A 12,349-nucleotide genomic window follows, 5' to 3' on the forward strand; every position below is an offset into this window, starting at 1 on the left:
CTACTTCCGGAGTACGTTCAGTTGGAAACGATAAGCGCAGAAATGAGTGACAGTACAAACGACAACACTATAAGCACCGCAGAGAAAACGGAAAGCGATGCTGCAACGCCAAAGGTTTGTTTTGCAAAACAAATAAGAAACTCAAAACATCTAGTTTTGTGTGTTTTATTCGATGTAATAAGTAAGATAATTATTGTTCGGTTTTCGATCAGAGAACAGGTGCTCGTGAGGCAGGATTTTTTATTCCACAAGTTATCAAAAGAGAACGATTTTCAGTTATTGAGTTTTCTACTACTGACACAACTTCGATGGGTCAATGTGAGAATAATTTTTGAGAAAATGTATAACTTTATCATGTAAATTTAATTATACATGTCACTAACAGACGTGAATCTGATACAACTTAAAGGGGCACTGATCTAACGCCATTCCCCGGACTGGTTGTTGCCTTTGTTATTGTTTTTTCCCCCGTGAGTACCCGGATGATACGCAACGCAACTGAGCGTGACCAGAGACTGGGCTACCGTCTGCAAGGACAGCTAAATAAACTTGGAGGCTGGAGGCAATATTTGTTTTACGCATTTTTGCATAAACACTGATTGGTTAACTGTGATCTATAAAGATTCGACAAAGGGCGCATGTTAAATAATTTCTTCAGCCTAAACAAACAGACAAAAAGAACGGTGGAGCTCATCGGAAGTCGTCATTTGGAAATACCCCAGATGGTTATAGTTTAATACTAAAAAAAGTATCCATGCAGTGAAAGCATTTTCGGATTTCGGATTGTGTAATACGATTACTACTCCCTTGTTGTCATACACGTTTTCTCGTATAACCCTACACTTGTGTATTTGTCGTCATTCCCTTGATGCTCAGTTAATGAATTTATTACAGGTACAATTAGTGGTAGCACCACTTAGATTACCTGACAAAGGTTCTCATTTGGCATTTATTGTGTCTGGGGTAATTATTCAATCTAAATCCAGGTTTGAAGTGAGGTTATGTAATATGCACGTGGCAGCCCAGCAAGAGATGAATGATCAGTTGATTTACTTTTTTTTGTAAATCAACGGATCGTTCCTAGTCATCAAAGGATTAACAGAAAATACGTTGATTGATTAATCACTGTTATCTTGCACAGTGGATATGTCAAAAGTGAGTGTTTACATGTCTAGGTTTACTAAAACAAAGGGAATACACTCATATCATGGCGTGAAGTGCCGATGTAAAAACAACATACAATTTGTTCAAAGGGTTAACTGATAATACCCTTGGTTGCTCATTGTTATCAAACTCAATGGATTTTTTAGGAACCGTCGACGTAATGAAAATAGTTGTCACGTGGCCTTTCTCAGCCGACCCTTGAGACTTGACACCCGAAACGATATATATCTTTTAGAATATTTGATAGTTACAGAGACACGTGACATCGAATAAGTTATTTTGTATAGCTGCAGACGAGTGGGATATTATTCCTTTGTGTGGATATTCACGGATAGATTCCTCGAATAAGGAAGCTGCCTATTTATACACATAAATTTGGCAAGTTGTAATTATGTTATTTGCATTTTGTTTTCCTTCATTTGAACCGATTCGTTCTTGTTTTTCTACGTCTTGGTTGGGAAATTCTTCAATGCGCGATAGACGTTGTTTTCACAGGTCATTTCCTTTGTAAGCGTGTATAGATTACCGTCAATTTGTAAAATGTGATTCTCTCAGGCAATTTTTAAAATGTGTAAATATTTCAGTCATTTTGACTAAAAAATCTGTCCAGATTGATTAAGACGATCAAAAGGGCCTACAAACATCACAACAGATTATTATGTAGGATTAGAAGCCAAACAACATAGAAATGTACTTTTCAACGTACCATTTTCAGTCTCTTGGTGATGACATTAAACATCAAAATGTTTGGAATTCGTTATCATAATAATACAGATGGAAATGTTTTTCAGTCACTTTGTAAAATAACTGAATATTTAGACGTTTAATAAATATGTTACACATTTTGACAGTAAAAAAATATACACACTATAAAAAAAGCAATGCTCAGGTGAAATATTTACTTTGTGTTGCAAGTCAAAATAGTGTAAACGAAAATCGCAAAATTACCAAGCAAGTGACTTATCAAAACTTCGTCACCATTACCGATGCTACCCACAAAGATGCCTACATTTCCTTATTATCTCGAAAACTGTATTTCATTTTGTTGATCAATGTGACCATACGCTCTTATTACTACCGGTATCCATAAAAGTGACTAATGCGCTTACGAATGGCGCAACAGAGGTCGCGAGCTAGTCTAGATTTCTGTTCTACATCCGGGTACTCACTGGGAAAAAACAATAACAAAGGCAACAACCAGTCCCGGGGAATTGCGTTAGATCAGTGCCCCTTTAAAGGTACAGTACGTCCACAGCCCCTGAAGCAGGATAGTAATATTATTGAAACACCGGACCCATATATATCCCCTGAAGCAGGATAGTAATATTACTGAAACACAGGACCCATATATATGTATATGGGTCCGGTGTTTCAATAATATTACTATCCTGCTTCAGGGGCCTGTGAGTACGTCGACGGTTGTATGTGTTTTTAAACCATGCATAAAATAATTTCTAAGTGTGACGACATACCTTTAGTTCATGCACAATTCAGTTAGAAGACTAGTACATCGGCGGTTCTGAAGAATTGTTTAGTTTGTCGAGAACCCCCAAGCTCAATAGGCACTGCTCGCCTTATTCTGTGAGAGAAGATTCTACTCAAGTGACCACACCATGCGTGTTGGCTTATCACGTAACCAGACTTTTCTCTTGTTTATAAACAAACACCTTTATTCTTAAATAAGAATAGACAGGACTTAATGCAAGCCTTTCATATTGGAGCATATTGTTTTGCATAATTAGCCTGCAACCTCAGGGTATGGCGGTACCTGTCATGTACACTAAACGAACAAAATGCACTCACTAACCTTTATGATTATTCATGTTCTCTATATCAGATATCATTTATTTTATCAAACAATGCATATTTTACTGATAAAAGTTCATTATTTACATCAGTAGCTCTGAGTAAAAGCCGGGCCTCGCACTCTGTTTGACAAGGAAGAGAACTCCATCGTATCGCGGTACAGAGTAAAGTTGTGTATGGAGGTCCGAATTTGATAAAAAGAGGACATGATTCTACCAACCACTTGATCAGTGATCTGTTCAGACAAGTGCAAAGACAGCACAAGTAAAATTCTAAATGTGTTATTAGTAATAGGTATTCAATGCATATTTACCGAAAAGTAAGCGAAAAATATTTTATAAGTCAACAACAAAATATCAGAAATGATTTTCTAAGATTGTTTATAAAATAAATTGGATGACAATAATTTGTCACAAAATGGAAAAATGTTAAAAGTCAACAATAAAAAGCACTCCTAGTATGCCCAAAGTATGTATTTATCTTTTGGCTACTAGTGAAGAAAGTATTTCTAAGTTTGGCATTATGTCCCTTATGATCTCCCAATAGATTCTCGGCACGGAGCGACGAAAAATGTGCGGACTGCGTAACTTCTGTTACCTTATTAGTCGCCATGAATATGCAGATGATCTAGTTCAGGTCGATAGAGAAAGTTTACTTGGGGAACTGCGGGTTATATTGTTGGCCATTGATAGATGGGGGTAAGGCAATATTAAAAATGATGCCAGAAGTAAGTATCAACGCATTAATAACTCCTTACTTTATGAAGTGAGCACTTCCTGGTTACTGATTTGCATTAATAGACAGTCGCTAAGAGGCGTATCCCGCGTGAACTATCAGAAATCACAAATGTCGCGATACGATGAATGCTGCGGTACCACAGGGTCCGAGTATATATGGAGATACTATTACAACTGCGACAGTGTTGTGCAGAACAATTTAGATTATCACTAGAAGAGACTGGGAAATTAAACTGTTTAACCCCATTGTTTTCCTGCACCAAAAAGTATCTATAATTGTGTTTGTTGACTTGGTGTCTCCAGGTTTGTAAGGCCTCAGTCCTACCCCACACTTAATCAAATGTTATCAAACATTTGGTGTCTCCTTCTGCAAGTGACTGTTTAAAATATGCTCCCTTCACCCAACAGGAAACTGGTACCCTGCAGGATGTTATGGACACGTGAAAGCCAAACTTGACACAAAACTATCACCGTGGATTGAATTTTCCCCTAGAGCTGACAAAGCTACTAGAATCACATTGACCCGTAGACAAGAGTAATTATGTAGCGCAATGAGCATGCTTTGAGTGTGGAATTATTATTACAATGTAATGTCATGATTATTGTTGTTGTTGTTCACAACAAACATGAATTCGTGACACTCTTTGTGGATAGCAACTTCTTTTCAGAGTTACTTCTTGCTCCTTCATCAGGTGAGTACTGACTTCACTAAAAACATGAATTATATGTGCTTGAATCTGTGAACATTCTTTTTTTATTTGTTATGTTAGGTCCACTCTGCAAACAGCTGGGAGAAGGCAGATCTTGGGGATGCAGACAGGAAATCAAAGTTCCTGAGATTGATGGGAGCCTCAAAGGTACATCTCCCATGTGTTCTCCCATGCCCCCCTCACTACCAGAATGACATAGACTGTTTACTTTCGTCCTTCTAGTTTGTTTTATAATGAATCTATAATATTTACCTTGTTTTATTGTAAACTTGTCCCCAGCAACTTCTGCTGGTTGTAAGAGGTGACTTAATGGATCATTTGTGCACACACAAGTAAACACGCACACACTATGAATATTTTAAAGAGTTGAATTTTCTGTTGTCTATATATGGTTGATATACTGCATATATGGCAAGTCATTAAATATGAACTCACTCACCCAGGCCAAGATGGTGTTGTTACTCACTGCTAGTTGTGTCCTTAAGCGATACCAGGATTTGTAACCCGCGAAGATCCGAGTTAGAATATGTCTTTAGCAACCTATGCTTTCCGTAAAGAGGCAACTAACGGAATCGGGTGGTCAAGCTTGCTGACTTGGTTGATGCACGTCATCGTATCCCAATTGCGTGGATTGTTACTCATGATTTCAATCACTGGTTATCTGATCCAGACTGGATTAAGACATTTACAGACCGCTATCATATAGCTGGAATTTTGCTGAGTGTTAATTTATAAAGAAACAAACCTGGTGCTCGGCTTTAAGGGGCTTAAACAAAGACTGGTCGCCCTGGAGTCAGTATACTGTATTTGAGTGGGGTTTTCATGTTAAACTGCAGCACAATCTCATTAAAATCAGATCTCAGTTCTCGCTACCGCTAAACAAAGATCTGAGGACATCCCATTGCGGGTCATGTCAGACCGACCTTGCGCGAACTTTGACCGACCAATGGAAGGACCAATCAGAAGGCAGCTTTCTTGTGCTTTACGGCACTAATTTCAAATTGGTGACTCCGCTTCGAAACATATTTTGACAAATTCTCGATTACAAATTTGAAACCTAAACAAAAGAACATTCTGGAATGGCTAATAGATAGTCTACTTTGTATGAATTCAGTCGTTAAATCCGTAACTATCGTTTGGAGTTTTCGAGGTTGCATGATTAGAAATCACATTCCGACTGTCACTTTCATAATCTGGTAAGCGATGCTCTGATTGGTCGGATAAAGGTCGTTCTGACATGACTGCTAATGGGATGTCCTCAGGTCTTTGTTTAGCGGTAGCGAGAACTGAGGTCTGATTTTAATGAGATTGAACTGCAGCATGATACCTCAGTGGGCCTGCTCTATAAGATCTGCATTAGTCCAGACAAAAACAGCAGCTACACACACACGTGCATGGACGTTGCTATATATTAAAGTGCAATGATCTTGATCGCAGCGTTAAACCCAATTTCACCTCACCTTACATATTAATGTAAAAAAATCTTGGATACTTTCCATGTGTCTAATTCGACTAACAATACTTTCACTGCAAGTCCTCCAGGATAGACATCGTGAGTTAAATCCATCATGACAACAAACCATGTTGAATGAGTACTGTATGTTATTCAAGAAATAGACGATGAGTGGCAGCTGTTTATCATACAATAAAACGCTGCAGGGAGAATAAACCATGAGGGGCGTTTATTTCAACATTTTGTACAGCCTTTTAAAGGATGTAAATAAAATGTACAAGTTTTTAAAACATTAACCTGTATGTAAATAATGTCACCCTGTGTACAGTCCAACCTTGGCAATGTCGGACAAGTCCATTTTATGTACAGGGGGGTATGTTTGGTATTCTCAAAATGTTTCACGTCAATTATCTGCACGTTTTCTCCCAATCCCGATTGTCTTATCTTTCCAACTTATGGATGTGATCATTTGGCCATAGCATATTTCTACTTTGCGCAGCTACATATATTGGGAACAACTCGTTAGACACTTTCCTCTAAAAAAATAATGTCGTCCAATTTTCATTGTTCTTTGCGATTTATCGCTTATCTGTGTTATATATTAACATGAATGGACAAGTGGGCATGTTCTGGACTGAAGGTTTTGGCCCCAATTCTGCCATGATGTCAACAAGTAATCTATCATTCATGAACATGCTTAATTTGTTAAGAAATGATGTAACTCATCATTTGTATATATATTTATGCAGCACATTGTTCATGCTGTTTGCATATCATTGTAATTGTCCTTATTATCTCCGTCATAAAGTGGAAGGATATAGGAATGCGTGCGGTCTGTCCATCCGTCACGTTTTGTTTCCAGAGCAGAACTCAAAACACCATGAGAAAAATCTTTACCAAACTTTGCACATAGATAGGCCTAGTGGTGAACTGGTGCCTTTTGATAGTTTGGTTTTTTTTAAAAATATGAATTCCGAGGTTCAATGGCAATGACTTTCATTACAAATGGCGGTAGTGCTCCTTTCCGGAGGAGATCTTGAAAGACGTACTGTATTTTTTCACCAAACTTGGCACATTGATAGGTCTAGTGGTAAACTGGTGCCTGTTGATACTTTGGAATGTTTTAAAAATTTATTTTTTGAGTTTCCATAGCAACTGGACATATTTCATGCTTGTTAAAGAGTAAATCTTGACTCTTTCAGAAGGAGCACCAGGGAAGATTTGTAATTGGAGATCAGGACACTGCCACGGCCCGGGACAGTAAGTGGGGTACATTATTACTGCACTGGGATACGATACACAGAGGACATTTGTGTTGTCTTCTCCAATAGCATGTTTATCTCATCAAGTGACCTGAAAATTGCTGCGCCATTCATGAAAATGTTGACTTTGCACGTCACTCGATGAGATACCATGCCATTTGACAAGAAACAAAAAAGCTCTATTTATTATGCATTTTCCTGCATAATTTTCAAGATTTTGTTTGAAAAAAAATAGTGTCATTAGAGTGGGACTGAAAGTAGTCATTTCACATGAGCGAAAGTATCTATTTTTATGTTTGAAGATATACAGTATATCGTCAATAAACATGAGAATTATGAATTATTACTACGTAGGGATACTATAAGTGGAATTATTTATGCAAGTTATTTGTGTATTGGGATACAATACTTGGAATTGTTTGTGTTTTGGGATACAATACTTGGGAGTTATTTGTATATTAGGATACAATACTTGGAGTTATTTGTATATTAGGATACAATACTTGGAGTTATTTGTATATTGGGATACAATACTTGGAGTTATTTGTGTATTGGGATACAATACTTGGAATTATTTGTGTATTGGGATACAATACTTGGGAGTTATTTGTGTATTGGGATACAATACTTGGAATTATTTGTGTATTGGAATACAATACTTGGGGTTATTTGTGTATTGGGATACAATACTTGGAATTATTTGTGTATTGGGATACAATACTTGGGGTTATTTGTGTATTTGGATACAATACTTGGAATTATTTGTGTATTGGGATACGGTTCATGGAATTATTTGTATATTGGAATACGATACTTGGAATTATTTGTATATTGGGATACGGTTCATGGAATTATTTGTGTATTGGGATACAATACTTGGAATTATTTGTGTATTGGGATACAATACGTGGAATTATTTGTGTATTGGAATACAATACTTGGGGTTATTTGTGTATTGGGATACAATACTTGGAATTATTTGTGTATTGGGATACAATACTTGGGGTTATTTGTGTATTGGGATACAATACTTGGAATTATTTGTGTATTGGGATACGGTTCATGGAATTATTTGTGTATTGGGATACAAAACTTGGAATTATTTGTATATTGGAATACGATACATGGAATTATTTGTGTATTGGGATACGGTTCGTGGAGTTATTTGTGTATTGGGACACAATACGTGGAATTATTTGTGTATTGAATTCTACAGTAAACTACGGTTATAACGAACACGCTTATAACGAACTGACCGATATAACGAACTTATTTTTTAGTCCCGGCCATTTGTTGTATAAATGCTGTATATATGCCTATAACGAACTACGGTTATTACGAACTAAAATTAGTGGTCCCTTTGAGTTCGTTATAACCGTAGTTTACTGTACTTGGAATTATGTCATTGATGCATACACTTAAATTGTGTATAGAGATATGATGTATAAAATTATTACTGTATTTGTGGTCTTTTGATCAATATTTAGACCGCAACATTAAACCCCATTTCACCTCACCTACTTGACCGAACAGAATTTGTCTAGACTCTCACTACAGACTAGGGGCTAAAGTGTGTCATGTAGACCAAACGTAACACGTCACAATATCACAAAATCCTGGAGTGCATGCTGTAGTTAGCTTGTACACTATTTCGACAACAAATTTAGACCAATTTCTGAGTATTGTTATTGTGTGCTTGTCTAGAGCATGACGTGACGAGGATGTCATCCCAGTTGGAGGAGCAGTATGAGCAAGGCATGGAACATCGTCGGATTGGCGGCCGGCGTGGGCATGTCGGTCTCGGCTTCCATGATGAGGAAAAGAAAGAACAGGAAACCGAGGAAAGCACGAAAGAGGAGAAAACAGAAGAAAAGGATGAGGAAACAGGAGAGAAAGAACAAAGCAAACCTGAAGAATGTGAAAAAAGGAAACAATCTGACGACTCCGAGGAAACTAAAAATGACAATGAAAACGAATCCCCTGCCAAAAAAATGAAAATGAATTTTGTAAAATCCAGCTCATGAAGACACCGAGGCACGTTCAATACATTGGCATCCTTTATCAATCTCCTTTTGAGAATGTTATCATTGTTTCATCAGTTGCTGCTGTCATCGTGACAATTCACAAAGTCATGTTTGTAATGGCCTTTTCAATTTCATTTTATGACATTAATACAATACTGTCTGTACTGAATCTCTTGAGAATTAGTTTGTAGTTATTTCCAATCTCATTAAAATCCGATTTTAGTTCTCGCTATCGCTAAACAAAGATCTGAGGACATCCCATTACAGGTCACGCCAGAACGACCTTTCATCCGACCAATCAAAGCTTAGCTTACCAGATCATGAAAGTGAGTCGGAATGTCTTTTCAAATCATGCAACCTCGAAAACGTTAACATGGGGTATCGCGAATGACAGTTACGCCCGCACAACTGATTCCGTCAAAATTATCGTCGATCTCTCACTCTGTGGGATAAACATTTGAACGGAAGAGGCATTGCACAGTATGTCGGAAGCACTGCCATAAAATCGCATCCATATATTAGACATTCCAGAATGTTCATTTGTTCAGTTTTACAAAATTTTAATCAAGAACTGTGTATACATATCTTTCAAGTGTAGTTTGAAATGGAAGTCACCAGGTTGAAACGAGTGCTGTAAAGCTTGAGAAAGTTGCTTTCTAATTGGCTGATGTCAACTTTTTGTTAGTTGTTTCAGTGGTCGGTAGAAGTTCTCGAAAGGCTGTTCTGATCTGTGCCATAATGGGATGTCCTCAGATCGCGAAAGAGCTAAGATCTGATTTTAATGAGATTGTAGTTATTACTTGGTTTACCATTTTTGGGTTGGTTGGTAGAATTTATGTTTTAAGAATAGACATTTCAGATTAATTATTTTTATGCTTCAAAGCGTTGTCAGCATATGCTGACATGTGCAATGCTAGTTAAGAATGTATCTAGGGTTGTAGAACTGGTAAACCAAGTTGTGTTAGAAGTCTTACCTAAGTAGGCAGTAGTATGAGCAGCATATTCCTCCATCACTTCTTGCAAGGAGGCATCAGACATTGCCATGATAGATCACACTGGCTCATGATAATTAGTGTACTACTGTGCGGGTACAGGGCAATTCTGTTAATTTCTTGGATCACTGATTTTTTCAGGGTTGGACAAAAGACATCAGCCACGAATACATACCTTTGAGTTTTGGACTCTATAGGTGCAAAATTTGGGCGTAAAAGACGAGGGAGTTAGGTTGGGCAAGTTTGTGTATCAGTGTGAGGGACAGAACTCTTAACTCTAGCGATTAGTTTCTTTGAGTGGCATTTAGAAGTTGGAGTGATGAAGTAAGACGAGTTCTATGGATGAACAAGACCTGGCAATCTCAGCCATCAACAGCACTAATTGTAATAAAGAAGTTGTTCATCCTTAGAACTCGTCTTACTTCTAGCGATTAGTGTTGATGTTTTTTATGAACCATTGAGTAATTACAAAATATTTTTGCGTGTGAACGAGGAAACAATAATCGTAACTTTTTATTATATATTTAGGATCAGATGAGCGGTGATCCAACAAATACTAGTGGATAGATATTTACGCAATGAGATGTTCAGTGGGATCTTCCTTATTGTCCATGTGGTATGTTCTGTGTACCATATCTCTCATTTAAAGCATGCAGTACATGGTCTGTATTACACATGTAACCTTGGTAACATGTGTAATATATGCTGTATTACAGGTTCATATTGGTCTGCAAAGGTGTGGTGGGGTTTGTAAACATTGTTCAGGAATGATTTCTAGTAATATCTGTTTTGATGGTTTTGATCTGAGATCCTGTTATTTCCGCCTTGTACAAGACTGACTCACTTTGAAAAGTCCCTTCCCAGTGTCTCTTTACATCAATGCAGTTGTTGTCGAGTAAGTCTTTGAGCCTGACGGGGGCGCGGGTGGCCAAGGTGTCTAAGATGCTGCAATTCGCTGTGCAGAGTTGCGTCCCTTGTTCACGCCAGAAACCTATGTTTGTGGGTTCGAAATCCGGTTCACCCCAATTATGTTTCTAGGTTTGTCAACACCATACCCGTGCTTGTGGGTTTCACCGAAGTGGTAAACCTCTGAGACCTGCATCACTTCAGGCTTTCCTCCCACATTTAGCTGACACACCGTGATATAACTGTAATACTGTTAAAGAGTGGCGTTAAACCCAACTCACTTACTCACTCACTTTAAGCTGACTAACAATGATGAAATGTGTTTAAATTGTTTACATTTGTTAATGTCTTCAAGCATGTCAAAGGGATCATTTGTAGCAAGTTTATTACTGTTGCTAGGGTTACCACAGTGTCATGTGACCAATATCAACCATTCTTATTTGTGTCTGATATCAGTTCAATCACACTTATCATGTTATCAATTTGCCATGAAAATCCATGAAGAATAAAATCATGAGTATTTCTATATGAAACTGTTTTAAATTGCCATTGTGTCTCTCAGTGTTTTTGTACATATAGAACTGATTCATTAAAACAGGTTTCAGACTCAGACATGGCAACCAAAATGCCAATACAGAATCATTTTGTCTCGTGATCCAGACTGTCAATCTCTGATCAACAAACCAGGCAGCAGGGAGGCATGGGTGGCATGGGTGGCCCAGTCGTCTCAGGCGCCGCGATTTGCTGTGCAGAGTTGCATCCCTTTGATACACCAGAAACCTATGATTATGGGTTCGAATCCCAGTTTGCTCCGATTATGTTTCTAGGTTTGTCAGCACACAATCTCATTAAAATCAGGTCTAAGTCCTCGCTGCCGCTAAACAAAGATCTGAGGACATCCTATTACGGGTCACGCCAGAACGACCTTTTGCAAACTTTAACCGACCACTGAAACAACTAACAAGAGGTCGACATCAGCCAATTAGAATGCAGCTTTTACAAGCTTTACGCTTCTCGTTTCAACCAGGCGACTTCCATTTCAGACTACGCTCGAAAAAAATGTTGACACAGTTCTCGATTAAAATTTTGTAAAACTGAACAAACGAACATTCCGGAATGTCTAATATATGGTTGCGATTGTATGGCAGTGCTTCCCACGTACTGTGCAATGCCTCCTCCATTCAAATGTTTATCCCATGGAAGCAAGAGATAGAAGATAATTTTGACGGAATTGGTCATACAGGCCGTAACTGTCGTTCGGAATACCCTGTGTTAACGTTTTCGAGGTTGCATGA

At 37.9% G+C, this 12,349-nt stretch overlaps 1 protein-coding gene across 1 annotated transcript; it reads left to right on the forward strand.

Moving 5' to 3' along the window:
• Positions 1–2: 2 nt before the first annotated feature.
• LOC139474167 (small acidic protein-like) lies at positions 3–11,536 on the forward strand. The gene is made up of 4 exons (XM_071257064.1): positions 3–114; positions 4,478–4,564; positions 7,073–7,130; positions 8,837–11,536. Exons 1-4 carry the CDS (start codon positions 43–45, stop codon positions 9,154–9,156), a joined length of 537 nt encoding a protein of 178 aa, XP_071113165.1. The 5' UTR covers positions 3–42; the 3' UTR covers positions 9,157–11,536.
• Positions 11,537–12,349: the final 813 nt, after the last annotated feature.

Source organism: Haliotis cracherodii, unplaced genomic scaffold (assembly GCF_022045235.1).
Source record: "Haliotis cracherodii isolate W230 unplaced genomic scaffold, xgHalCrac1.p SCAF_3, whole genome shotgun sequence".
Taxonomy (NCBI): Eukaryota; Metazoa; Mollusca; class Gastropoda; order Lepetellida; family Haliotidae; genus Haliotis; species Haliotis cracherodii.